The sequence below is a fragment of the Amblyomma maculatum genome, chromosome 1 (genome assembly GCF_055883805.1).
Source record: "Amblyomma maculatum isolate TAMU_Amacu chromosome 1, ASM5588380v1, whole genome shotgun sequence".
Classification (NCBI taxonomy): domain Eukaryota; kingdom Metazoa; phylum Arthropoda; class Arachnida; order Ixodida; family Ixodidae; genus Amblyomma; species Amblyomma maculatum.
Window position 1 is genome coordinate 247,607,248 of NC_139344.1, and position 13,838 is coordinate 247,621,085.

At 46.8% G+C, this 13,838-nt stretch overlaps 1 protein-coding gene across 2 annotated transcripts; it reads left to right on the plus strand.

The window, feature by feature from the left end:
- Positions 1–612: 612 nt before the first annotated feature.
- On the plus strand, positions 613–12,854 carry LOC146206166 (uncharacterized). 2 transcript variants are annotated; one of them, XM_084586996.1, is made up of 2 exons: positions 613–941; positions 12,415–12,854. In XM_084586996.1, exons 1-2 carry the CDS (start codon positions 921–923, stop codon positions 12,760–12,762), a joined length of 369 nt encoding a protein of 122 aa, XP_084443122.1. In that variant the 5' UTR covers positions 613–920; the 3' UTR covers positions 12,763–12,854. The 2 variants fall into 2 exon arrangements, with proteins under 2 accessions (XP_084443122.1, XP_084443124.1); XM_084586998.1 differs by lacking the exon at positions 613–941 and adding an exon at positions 4,770–4,942.
- The last annotated feature ends 984 nt before the right edge of the window (positions 12,855–13,838 follow it).

Genomic DNA, 13,838 nt, shown 5'->3' on the forward strand with positions numbered 1-13,838 from the left:
TCAGACGGTCTCAAGCGTCCTTTATTTCATACGCGCTCATATTTTGCCCTTTCATTGCGTTTAAAAATACTAACAAGGTGTTTTTAAAGTTATCTTTTTACTTCAAATAACAAGCTAAGAAACTACGGTGAGCTAACGGCTGCGTAAATCAGCTTGCCTGTCGCCATCATCTCATTAGCATAATTCGGGTACCTCGCCGCTCTGCGAAATTATGGCGGCAAAACGTCAGCATTTTCGGTAATGGCGGCACCTAAATTACGTCATTGCGCGTAAATTTGAGGTTATTTAAATGTGCTTGCGTATCACGCGTTTCACGTGACATAACTCCAGCCAATCAAATTTGAGCATCCGCTCCTTCCCAGTATGCATGAAACGGAATAGAGCGTAAGTGTTCTCCAAACCGCCATCAGTAACATTTTTTTCCCCTCCAAAATCATCCGTATTTGTCATTCAGGCAACAAGGATACCTCCGGTTAGAATCAATTTTCACGGCTACGTTATTTTGACGTAACCGCAAAAAGTGCTTGCAACTGACGGTTTCGAGCCACAAGTTTGAAGCACGTGACTCTTTTCAGAGCCAATCAGAAATACTTTCGAGGATGGGGCCCCTGGACGATGGCGCGCCATGCCTGCTGCAGGTATGACGCAACACTCACAGTGTGTCAGTGCTTTTGGCAGCTGCGCCCCCGCTTGGCAGAGTGCGAACGCTTGTGTGTATGTCAAGACGCAGAGAGAAAAGCTAAAGGCGCACGAACGCAACTCACGCGCCATATAAAGAAGGGCTTCATAAATAGTTTTTATTCTCCAACCCAAATTCTTGAAAGCAGCTGCTTGGTTCGGCCTCGTTCAGTCTGGAAAACAGGGTTAGGAAGCAGACAGATCTTTCGAGGAGCATCGAGTGCTGCCTGCGGCAAGAAAATATGGAGCGCCTATTACTTAAGGTAAGACGATGACTTACTGGTGAGTTCTAGCCTCAGTGAAAGTTGGAGAGTCTTCGTTTTTGACACGTTTCCATGCGGTGCGTAAACGAACGAGGTCGTATAAGCTCTTTAAGCGATTACATGAAGCGGAGAACGGAATGACGTCCTCCGGCCGTCCATGACATACTGTAAATTTGCCGCAAGTTCTATTACCCTCTACGTCTAGCAAAGACAGTGACCGAGAAGATCGAAAATATTTATGCAAAACTATCTTTCACGGAACAACTTTCTTTCTTGATACTCCGACGGTGTGTTGTGATCAAATATACGGAACAAAGAGAACGGCCTGCAAATTAGTATGGAAACGCTGTTCGCGCTGCGTGGTTAAAACACGCAGCGTATATTTTCGCCACTGACCTTCGGTTGTATACGAACTTCAACATCTGGGCACCATGGTGTTTTTCTCGCGGTATCGTTGCCTTGGTTTGCTGTGTCAATGGATTTCTTACCGTTTGCGTTTGAACTTCGGCGGTTCTGGTGCAGTGAAAACTGTTTTCCTGGGCGAACCACACTTCAGCGGGGCTTTCCAGATCGGACAAGAAATGACCCTTTGACACTTAAAAACTCCACATTGCAAGCAGCAGGCAACTTCCACGTACGGTCGACAACGACAAATGCCGGCGTAATTTTGAGGCATCGTTCTAGATCTCGCAGGAGTTGAGCCTGAGTGGATATTTGATAGTTGTTTGCAAGCATGGGGCAAACGTGTAGCGCAGCAAATAGTGGCGAGTCAGCAGAAGCAGACTCTAGGATGGCTCACACCCCGCAGGCCCCTAACACCGAAACTCTTGCTGACGCTGCAATTCTTTCTTCTGCCAGTGTTCGCCGAGGTGTTATGAAGCCGACAACGGTGAATAAAAACAGGGTTCTTGGTCATGGTTTACTAAACTCTTTTACGAGCGCCGGCGTACCGCAACGCATCGTCGAGCCGTGTCTATATTTATTTTCGATACCTTTGAAGATAAGCGCCCATAGCTTTGCACTGTTCTGAGCGACGCACCCGGAAGTCGGAGGCTCCCGTAGGCAGGCACTGCTGCCGAGTGAAGTCTGGTCAGCGTCTGCTCTGAAAGGTCATCTTCAGCGGAGCTTTCACCGAGGCGGCTCTTTGATCGTGCCACCTGTGAAACCTGCCTCAGTATGGTGTCGGCGTTATTGAGCGTTTACGATGAGCAGAACATGGCGTTCCGTTAATTTTTGCCGGGCCGAATCAAAAGGAGTGAGCCCAGTCCTGTTCACCCACATGTGGCTGGGCACCGAAGCTGTCCAGCAGCAGTGCACGTTTTCAGGCGTCCGACTTTCATGTGACGCGCCGGCGCGATGATCTATACTCTAGCAATGGATGTCTTCGATGGGCTCACCCTGTTTCTAGCGGCCCGTTGCGTAGACCGCAAGGCGTCCGGCGCGTCTGATGGAGCGCGTGCAGGTCCCGATTGGGCCTTGAAGCGGCGTCGAAACGCTCTTGCGGCCGCAGACGCCCTGTGCAATCGCCCTTCTCGCCGACGCGGCTAACGTGGGAGCATTTTTATGGTTCGCAGAAGGGAGGCCGTTCAACTGTTTCAAGGGAAACATTCGGGAGCGTGTTTTTGTTCTGCAACTTCCGTTGATTCACTCGACAATAATGTGACGTCACTCGGACTAACTTTGACGGGAAGCGCACCTGTACTCGTATTTCTTCAGCCACTTTTGGTTGGGTCTCTCCACATGGAAGGTGCGCACCGAGTGTCATATGTAGCTGAAAATGGTCATCGCGGAGTACGGTCCGGAGCACAAGCGGGGCCGGGAGAGGCAGTTATAGATTTAAGTGCCCCATCCTCTTTGAGTCCCGCCGTGGTGGCGCAGGGGTTAGGGCGCTCGACTACTGTGTCCAAGGATGCGGGATCGAATCCCGGCCTCGACGGCCGGTTTTCGATGGAGGCGAAACTCGAGGCACCCGTGTGGTGTGCGATGTCAGTGCACGTTAAAGGACCCAAGGTAGGCGAAATTTCCGGAGCCCTCCAGTACTGCGTCTCTCATAACCACAAACCAAACTAAACCAAACCATATTCCTTTACTGCATCCCTCTTGAAGCGAAGGACAGAATGAGCTGCGATCAAAAAAGGGAAGGCAGTTTTTCGTGTGCTTATTCGATGGGGACACTGAGAACACCATCCAATTGACTTTCTAAGTAACAATTCATTCACTGGCTTTTTTGGGGGAGTGCTAACATTTATCCACCTGCAACTGATACTTATTTTTAATTCGAGAGCATTACTTCGCTATGTTCACAGATTTCTGTCCGCAGGCCGCGTCCGAAAAATCGTGTCCGCAGCAGTTGTAATTGAGAAGTGGTAGAGGTTAATGAGTGGTGTCAATCAATAGAGGGTGACGTAATGTTGTGTCCAGAAAAATAATTAGACCAGTAAGTAATTAGGTAATTAAATATAGGCAAAAATGTAAAAGTAAAGGCGACAATGGTCGCATTAGCCAAAGGCTTGGCGCCACATTTGAATGTATCAAATACTAAAATAGTTAATTAAATCAGTCAATTAAGGTAACGCCAAGGATGTGACGTCACGCAACCCGAGTCGCGCCAAAAAAAGGCATAGGAAGGGATTGGCGCGCAATTTGAAAGTACCAAATACTAAAGTAGTTAATTAAAGCAGTCAATTAGGGTGACGTCAAGGATGTGACGTCACGCACCCGGAAGTAGAACCAAAAAAGGGCATCGCAAGGGATTGGCGCGCAATTTGAAAGTTCCGAAGACTAAAATGGGTAAACAAGAAGTGAATTAATGTGACGTCAAGGACGTGACGTCACGCAACCGGAAGTAGAGCCGAAAAAGAGCATAGGAAGGGATTGGCGCGCAATTTGAAAGTACCAAAGACTAAAATGGGTAAAGAAGAATTGAATTAAGCAACTAGAAGCAACCAGAAGCAACCAACAGCAGCATCCGTGCTTTCGCATTACTCCAATGCAGATTCTGCAGTGCTCTTTAATTTTTTTTTCTTTGTTGCAATATTTGCTATATTGAATTCTTATTTCTTTCCGCCATTCTTTTCAAACTCGTGACGTATGCAGTAGAAAGTCTAGCTGTCACTCTCTTGAAGTGAATGGCGCCATGACCTCGACGATCCGTATAAAAATCGGTGTCGATGCACGCAGTTTACTTGCTAATCGGCCGGTGTTAGCGGCAATTCGTTTTAGGATAATTTAAGGTTTATATAAACGCCTCGTTTTCGGCGAGTGTATTCTTTTCGTGATGAAAACGCGGTACCCTTTCTGTGGAGGTCAACTTCGATTTATGTCCTGTCTCAGTGTAAGCAGATATCCCCTGAGAACCTAGAAACCTGATATATTGGTTTCTAAAAAGAAAATGATAGATATCAATATCCTTTTGCGCACTTACTACAAATTATTTCTTCTTTCTAGCCGTATGAGCGTGTCCACGGAGATGGTCATTTCACCCTTCTCTCGTTATACCAGTCACAAACTCAGCACATTTCGGATAACTTTTTTGATCATTCCGTCGAGTCGGACCAGCCGTTATGCGCTGTGAACGCATGCAGAGTATCGCGATCCCCCGGTTTTCCCTGCAGTATCCTGCTTGTCCGCTACGTTGCCAAATATTGGCCCGATAATGACGATCGCGCTGTCCTATCAAAATGTTTGCTTTTTCAGTGGCACGGTCGCTCTGGGCCGCAGTATAGGCACGACGTCATGATGATTTGACAGCGGCGGAGACGGAGAACAAGCGCGAAATGGCCGCCAAACCTTCGTTTGCGATGACAAAGCAGCAGCGGAGAAACGCTGGCGCTTTCAAAGGACTTGTGCCCTTGGCATGCAAGGGAAAGAAACCGGCGGCGAGAGGCGCCTCGCCGATAGACTGCGTGAAGGGTGCAGGTGCAGATTCGTGTGCGCAACGTGAGACTTGCTTCACAAGCAGTGTGCTTTGAAGATACAAGACACCGGCATTTAGGAACATGGTGAGTACTGAGCGAATAACTGCTAGAATCTGATGGCGAATTCCAATCTGCGATTCGGAGCGGTCTCCAGATCCACGGGGAAGCAATTTATCTAGGGAGTCTAGGGAACGTATACGGTGGCGGTCCGATGAGAACTCGGAATCTGAATCCAAATCGCTCATTCAAACGGCTGTTCGGCTCGGTGGAGCAAGAAAACGTCCCGGCTCGCCGAATTGGAATTCGTCATAACACGTTTATGGGGTCCCCCGCACTTGATAGAAGAAATCACCGGTTGATACAGAAAGAGAGAAGAAGGAAGGCAGGTTGTAGTGGTCTCAATGGCGCGGCCTGCGAAAGCATTGGATAACCACCTTCTTTTTTTTCTTTTTTTTTTTTTTCGCAATCCACCCCAAACATCTTATGGCGCACCACGGTGTACGAAAGGGTATGCACTCGTAGAGAGTGTGTGGAAGTAACAGGGTTGCATGTAAAGCAGCAAGAAAGGAAAAAGTTCCTTGTGCCTGCTCATCCTGGAAAATTTCATCCGGCTCCTGAAAGAAACCTTAACCGTTGAAAACTATACCGTGTTGTCAGCTCTATCGTGGATGTCATTCTTCACCTATTTTGCCTGATTTCTCCTCTGATGTGATGACTTGTGTGGATGAAAATGCCGCCATTGGCTTACTCTATTCTACGTGGAAAGATGGTTTCTTTTACGGTGTTTTAACGTCCCAAAGCGACTCAGGCTATGAGGGATGCCGTAGTGGAGAGCTCTGGATAATTTCAACCGCGCACAGTACCCGGGCGCCTTGCTTTTCGCCTCCATCATAAAGCGGCTGCCGAGAGCCCTGTCGAACCCGCGTCCTTGGAATCAGCAGTTGAGAGCCTTGACAGCTGAGCCACCTAGCTCGGCGAGGTTCTATGTGGAAAGAGAGCATTCGTGGAGTACACATTGTCAAAAATAAAAAAGTTGAAAAACAAAAAACTAGTAGTACGTACATTCACTCATAACGTTAAGAGTAGGAGCCTGCCCCAGTTTATGAAAAGTAATGGGCTCCACGACCTACTTTAACTTATAGACAACCTCGTCCTATACAACATGGCAAGCATTCGGATAAAAAAAAAAAAAAATGTGGCATGTTCTGCGCAACCCACTTCTATCGCGCCCCCTCCATGGTGCTACGAAAACAATGCAGTCGAGCACTAGGTCATTAATGCATCCGTTCTCGTCCTTTTTCATCATCTTTCCTTTCTTACGCAGCTACCTTCTCTCTTTCCTCTTTTATTTTTTCACTCCCCCCTCCTCCCAGTCATTCCTTTGTGCTTTCTTCCCTCCATTCCTTTCTTTTTATTCCATCTAACAGCGTTCTCGTTACCTCAAAAAAAAAAAAGTAAATCAGCCAAGAGGGCATGCACGCTTTCCCTGACGCTACACAAGCAGTCCCGCCACAGGCGAAGGTACGAATGGTGACGTACGATTGGCAGACACACAGGAATGGGCCAGGGAGAGTGTTTTAGGGCCGCCGTAAAGTTTGACATCAAAGGATGACACCGCGCAGAGTGCGCAGTTGCGGACCCTTTTGCTACCGAAGACGAGCGGAGGTCGTCCACACAGTCTGTACCCCCCCCCCCCCCCCTTCCATTTATCTCGCTGTAGATGACGCCATCATGAGCCTCACACAGGAGACTGAAACCCGCCGGGGCTAATCGGTGATCGTGTTACCGTTGCAAATCCTACCCTAAAAAAGGCCTCTTAAGCTTTACCTGCAGGTTTAATTCACACACCCGATGCCTTTACGATGGCCGCATTCTTATACCTGTTCAGTCATCAGCTTTTTTTTTTATTTACTCTTTAAATACTTTCCGTAGTGGTGGATTTCAGACTAAAAGCTATAATTAAGCAGCGTGAGAGTGCCCTGCAAACAAAAAATACCAATAGATACCCGTGGGAGAATAAAACTAAAGCAGCTCAGAGGGAGTGCGATTACACACACACAACTGTATGCATCGAAAATATACCATAGAATAGTCTGTTCGAATTTCTCCACAAAATCTGAGAGCATACAGAAGCGAAACCCCGCCGAAGTGGTGCAGTGGTAAGACGCCCGACTACTGTGCCGGAGTACCCGGGTTCGAACCCGACTTCGGCGTTTGCGTTTCGATAGAGGCGAAACGAAGAGGCGTCCGTGTGCTGTGCGATGTCAGCGCACGTTAAAGATCCCCAGGTGGTCGAAATTACTCCGTAGCCCTCCACTACGGCTCCTCTTTCTCTCTTTCCACTTTAACTCCGACTTTCCTCCCTTCCCTTACGGCGTGGTTCAGGTGTCCACAGAAACAAGTGTGACAGTTACTGCGCCTTTCCCTTCCTACGAACCAATTATTATTATTTACAGAAGCGAAATGTCGATATAATATAAAGGTTAAAAAGAAAATTCTTGACTGTACAACAGAAAAGCTACTCATCTCTGTTAACGAAGTGAAACTTCAAATATTGACGAGATAAAGAATAAATGTTATTTTCCCTTTTTTGACTTCATTAAGTATACGCGACGTTAAGAACTGCAATGCTTGCTTAGCATAATTAGTTCGAATGCGTGGAAGAGCCCATTTATCGGTGTCTCATGTTATGCTTCCAGGTTTAGGCGTTAGTTGGACGAGAGAACTGAGAAAATTCGGGATTCTAGGCTGAGGAAATTTTAGACAGTACAGAAAAGGATATCTATGCAGGCAATCAACAAGTAAAATTTGGTATTGAAGGAAAAGTCTTCGCGAGTGCTCAGTGTAACCAGCTCCAGTAACGAACCCAATTCCCCTCCCCCCTTTTTGTTTTGCATAACTAGTAATTTGTTAAGGTTACGTTTTGGCGTTGTTGACCATACTAGATGGCAGTAGTACAGATATGATTGTGCGATTGTGTGATAACGTAACATTTTTAAACGAGAGGAAAATTCGTATCGACACCTTGACAAAAAAACCGTTCTGTCGCATACATGCGTCAACAACGACACCAAAACATTTAAAGCTCGTTATACCCCGCACCTCCACCAAGATAATAACGAGCTTTATTGTAGAGCTAGCTCGCTTGCTAGGGTTACGTCAAGGTAGGCGCTTGCAGATCCTGGCTCGAACAGCTAGTGCTCGCGTCTCGTGCAGGGCGCTGGCGCCAGGTCACCTTCTTCTTTACAGTTAGAACAATTTCAGCCTAATCACTGCCAAGTAGGAAATGGGTTGTTGTAGGGATCAAAAAATTAACTCTACGAAGTACAATCACATAAGGTTTTTTTAAGCCATGCGATTTGGACCATTCATTGAGTGATGGAAGAACAGTATCGGCATTATGGAGTAGGTCTTCCGGAGATAGGCCACTAAGGAAGAAACTACTATAGTCAGCATATATGATGTACTCATCTCTGTTAACGAAGTGAAACTTCAAATCTTGACGAGATAAAGAATAAATGTTATTTTCCCTTTTTTGACTTCATTAAGTTTATGTGATATTAAGAACTGCAATGCTTGCTTACCCGTGGTATATTGTGTTATATTGATTATATAATTGTGTCATATTGATTATATAATTAATGTAAACATTAAAGAGGAAGCATCCGAGGAATGCCACAACGAGGTTGAAGACTGAGTCTGTTCCCGTCAACAAGCGTTGCCTGTTGACGTTCTGCTAGTCATGACCGAAATAAATTGAAAGAGGGAGCGCAAACTCCATATCGTTCGAAATTAAGGAATAATATGTCGCGATTGAGAAGATCGAACGCTTTAGTGAAGTTGACGTAAATTCGGAGTGTTAGGTTCTTCTTTTTCTTCGCCCATTAAATCGTAGTTCATGTAGATAGTAATAAATAGCATCAGTTCAGTGAGAGAGAATTTCATTAGCCTAAGCTTTAAACATATTGCTGGACGTTAAAATTATCAGTCTTTCTGAGTCGGTATACCTCTAGAAACCCCGAGAAATTGGCTTCAGTGAGCCGCCCGCAACAAACAGTGGAAGCCACGGATTCGCTCTGGCGAATAGTCTTTACCGTTTCTGCGACAAGCGGTGAAGGGTGTTTTCAAGGACGAGGTGGCCTAAACGGAGACACATGCGACCGTCGCCACAGTTGGCAGTCGAGGGGTGCATTTCCTTCCGTTACAAACACAGGCGATATACCTCACTAAGAACGCGCCCCTCAACAATACGAAGAGTACGAAAAGCTCGAGTCTGGCTTCTTTCCCCTCCTGGCCGTCCGAGACGGCGTTTCACGAATCCGTGACTTGAGCAGTGCACATCTCCTGCACTCTTCGGTCAGATCGGGTGCTCCCGCCCTGAAGGCGGTGAGAAAAAAAAAAAAAAAAAACACTGCGGTAGTGCTTCCCCAGGAAAGCCAGTGGCCAGTGCCGCACGGCCGAACAATGGCCGACCGGACAGGGACCGGTGGGGAAATGGTTTTGCCAGACGTCGCGTGGCGACAGCAGCTCGTTTACGCCGCCAGCAAGGCCGGGCAGTGTCGCTCGTCAGAAGGAGCCAGCCTTCGGAACGTCGTCGCCCCCACGCCTTCGTACACAGCACTTCGGCCGGCCCTTCCACACTCGCCGACGAGGCACGCTGTTCAAACAAACGCTCATTGTGCTTACACTTGGCGCCACGTCGCACCAACGTGACAAACGCCCCGAGTGATCGCACGTTCCCATCAGGTAGGCGCCCGGCGAGATACGGAAACCACCGACCGCATGAACTCCGGTTACTTTGCAGCCCGGACGAGAAGTGCAACGCCTGACCAGTGGGATCAACAACACTTGATCCACGACGTCCATTAGAATTGCATATGCTCTCATGTTTAGTGGAGAGCTGCAAGTGCTTGAGTTACATTTAATGGCTTTGCGCTAAACCAGATGGGCTCTTACTGCGCCAAGAGACGTATAGCGTAGGGTTCCTGGCGCTAACACACGAATGTCGGTCTCAGAAGGCTCGAATGCTTTCCTGCGAAGACCCGACCGAGTTATATATGCCGAGAAACTGGCGCAATGTCGCCAGTTGTCACTGACCTAATATTGGGTGCATTTCGAGCAAGAACTTTTGTTCGTGTGCTTCGTTGGTTTATTCCTTCTGTTGGTCCCGATAAAATTTGTTGCGAGTCTGCGTATACGCTGATTAGTCCTTGTCTATTTTGTAGCACAGCAACGCTCTTTCAAATCATAGCGCATGACCTGCATTGCGGGCCGCTGAGTAAAAAACATTTAGCCGCTGCTTTGTGATTTCGAACATCTTCCACGATATGCTCTTCAAGAAGAAAAAAGGCCATCTAGTGGAAACGGTTCATAAAGTCTTAGTTAAGTAGTTTAGTCGCCGTGTCGATCATTTAAGAGGTGAGTAATATTATAACAGAAGAGCCGAAAACACAAACCTGCCGTAATTTTTTATTTCTTTTTGTTTGTAGGACCTGCTGCGCGCAAAACATGATTCCGAAACAAGTATGTGTGTGTGTGTGTGTGTGTGTGTGTGTGTGTGTGTGTGTGTGTGTGTGTGTGTGTGTGTGTGTGTGTGTGTGTGTGTGTGTGTGTGTGTGTGTGTGCGTGCGTGCGTGCGTGCGTGCGTGCGTGCGTGCGTGTGTGTGTGTGTGTGTGTGTGTGTGTGTGTGTGTGTGTGTGTGTGTGTGTGTGTGTGTGTGTGTGTGTGTGTGTGTGTGTGTGTGTGTGTGTGTGTGTGTGTGTGTGTGTGTGTGTGTGTGTTTTATCGCCATATTTTCTGCGCTGCTATATTTTTCGAAGAACAATTCAAACCAACCTGCCCCAATGCTCAGTACTGCTAGAGTTACATCCTGCGCCCGTGCAACTTTTCTCTTCGATTGGCAGGGAGATCTCGGCGTACGCCCGCCCATGCTCGAACTTCCTTTGTTCGTAAGGCGCAGTGCGCATGATTCTTATTTGAACGACGTTTCTTTTTACATATTCACGTTTAACCGCACGGGATTTACGTGAATTACAGGCTAGGAAGCATACGAAAAACCATGCGAAAAACGGCAGGAAGCGTACGAAAAAGTTCTGGTAAACCGAACAAATGTGTTCCCAGTTAAGGAATGGTTAAAGGATATGCGAAGTGAACAGTTTTGCTTTTCGAAATGAGCCAAAACCATGAAAATGCGAAATGAGAAAAATGCTAAAGTTTATTATCCGCACAAGCTGTAGCACTGTTCAAGTTGTTATTTGATCGTAAATTGGTTACAGCATCTCAACACCGTGACTTCATAAAAAATTATGCAAATAATTTCAACAACATCAGCCAGTCCACTTTGGATTTTACTTTCTTCAATGGGAAACTCTATATTTTTGTGTGTTTTTAGTAAAGGTATCTATAGAGCTGAGTTTAAGATGTCTGCGTGAAAATAAAGGGTAAAAATGATTACGCTGAGAATGCAGAAGAAAAATACTCAGAAAATAAATTGTGCGCCATCAGCGGCACTCTTTTGTTTCAGTGCAAGTAAATAAAGACAGAAGAGAGCTGGCTTTTGCAGCAAGCGCTGACGTCACAGCTTTCTGTTCTATTGTTCGCACTAAGCAGCGCGAATGTAAACTAATGAGAATGTATGGGATCTAGGGTTATTTTATTTCATTGTGACATTCTGAATTCGTGAATAGTAGCGAGATGGTAGGCGCGTACAGAACGCAAAAACAAGGCAACGAGTAGTATTGTTTCCTGTCTGCCTCGTGTATTTCGCTTATATTGAACTGAGAAAGCCACTGCCAATTTGCCCAACCAATCACTAACTTTTGCCGTATCGGAGGCGCATCATTGCTTCATCCGTCACGAAGCTAGGGATCTCTTCGTTATCGCAGTCTTCTTCAGGGTTTAGATCTCTCGCTGATCTCCTGATATCATTGGCAGACAATGAATGAAAAAAGGGCTGAAGGAATATATGAAATAGCGCTCGGAACACTCCTACCTATGAGGCCCAAGATGACACTACCGGCGATATTGGCGCATTTTGATCCGTACATCAACAGGATCTAGGTCATTTTGTTTTTATTTGGTACAGGAATTGCTCGCAGAATTCCGAAGCTTTACTGGGTGCCTTTCGCTCTAACAGGTTTTGCAAAAGTAAGCTGTATGGATTTCCGTCAAAACCGAATTTACCTTAATTTCGGTTTCTATATTTGGTTCAACTCGGGAAAAAAAAAAAAAAAAACTCTGATTAGTCTCGCTGCATAAACACAAAATCTATACGGATTTTCTGCAAACGCGTCAAAAGGACTACCTATATGATTCTCACGTACACCACATTCATACTGCACCAGAAACGCGATCTAAATGTAACGAAGCCGTCGAGAGGTGTGCACGTTACGGGTTTTCTGGTGATGGCACTGGCGTTACGGATCCCATTTCCAAGGAGCAGAAACAGTCCAGCGCTAGCTTTCGGAACGAGCTTCTGCTAAAAGAATGACGCTGTGTTTAGCGGCTTAGAGCTCCTGGCAGAGATATAAACCACGCTATTTCTGGAATCTTGCAGGAAGGAGGCGACACAGCCACGGCCGTGGACAAAGAAACTGGGGTAGCCTGCTTGTCACCGCCCGAGCTTCACGCTGCAGCGTCGGTAGTCCTGGATCCTCCTCCCAGCCACCGCTGTGACACCACGCCACAGAGAGACGTGGAGGCAAGAGGCCGCGCTAGCAGCTCGATCCAGCGTGGTCTTCCGAGAATCGATTGCGCAGTACAAACAGTCACACCTGCTGTGTCCAAGGAAGAGCTCTTCCAGCTGCTCACCCCAGAGTTCTTCGCCTCACTCCACATAGCCGACCTGTGTCGCATTGTGAGCACAGTCGCCGCTGTCATAGCCCAGAACTCACCTTCACATTGAGCACGAATGTGCTTCATTTCATGTGGAGACGCGTTTGCGAGGAGAAGACAGCAGATTTACAGTTCCAAAAATAGACTGCTGTATAAAACCCATATCCGTGTGTTGTGATATTTTTAACACCTTTTGGGACACGAAACGTCAATATGATATTGTTACGTGGCACAGGAAGCGACCACAGCGCGTAAAACATTGACGCGCTGCAATATCACTGCACGCTATGAAAGCACCCTCGTCCTTCGATCGGGGCACACGACTGATCATTGCAAAAACACCATCGCGCATGCGTGCCTTTGTGTACGTGGGTGCATGTGTACTATAGTACACGAGTGTGTGTGTGTGTGTGTGTGTGTGTGTGTGTGTGTGTGTGTGTGTGTGTGTGTGTGTGTGTGTGTGTGTGTGTGTGTGTGTGTGTGTGTGTGTGTGTGTGTGTGTGTGTGTGTGTGTGTGTGTGTGTGTGTGTGTGTGTGCGTGTGTGTGTGTGTGCATGCATGTGCCCCATCGTACCTTATCGTTGTCATCTGAAGCAGATTTCCACTCTGCAGTCTATATCAAAGACTACAGAGCGAAATCTTCTCTCTCGCACTGGTTAAAATTCGGGCGTGTTAAAATTGCCTGCGAGCACACAGCGTCCAAAGTTACCATTAACCAAGCTTCACCACTAAAGGACAACTTCCGCAAGTTTCTCTTCTTTTTCTTCGCGGAACATGTTATATTTTTCTTTACACCAATAGTTTTTTCGACCTGGCTGAAGTGGAACATCTGTGATGCACGAGAACTCCTTGGCCACTTCCTGTCTCGGCAAATAGTCGAAATCAAAGCAGTGGCTCCATGCGTTCCGTGAACGCGATATCTGCATCATATTGGCAACACTACGGTCGTTTTTTGTTTGTTGACTTTGGCATATCGCTATGCGTATACATAACACCCACCGCGCGCGTTCGCAGTCCTCAGAATTGACCTTAGGTTGATAGGTTGACAGGTGTTTAAAGAAAACTAGGCTTGAGGAATTACGTTTCGGATCTCTAAAGCAAACTAACACATATTTCCGTACCTTTCACACTTCGGTGAATCGCAAC

What these genes read in the sequence shown, in the direction of transcription:
- LOC146206166 (XM_084586996.1), top strand. Translation starts at nt 921, where the DNA reads ATGGAGCGCCTATTACTTAAG. An exon ending in TGGAGCGCCTATTACTTAAG is followed by an intron (nt 942 to 12,414) that starts GTAAGACGATGA and finishes GGAATCTTGCAG; the next exon opens with GAAGGAGGCGACACAGCCAC.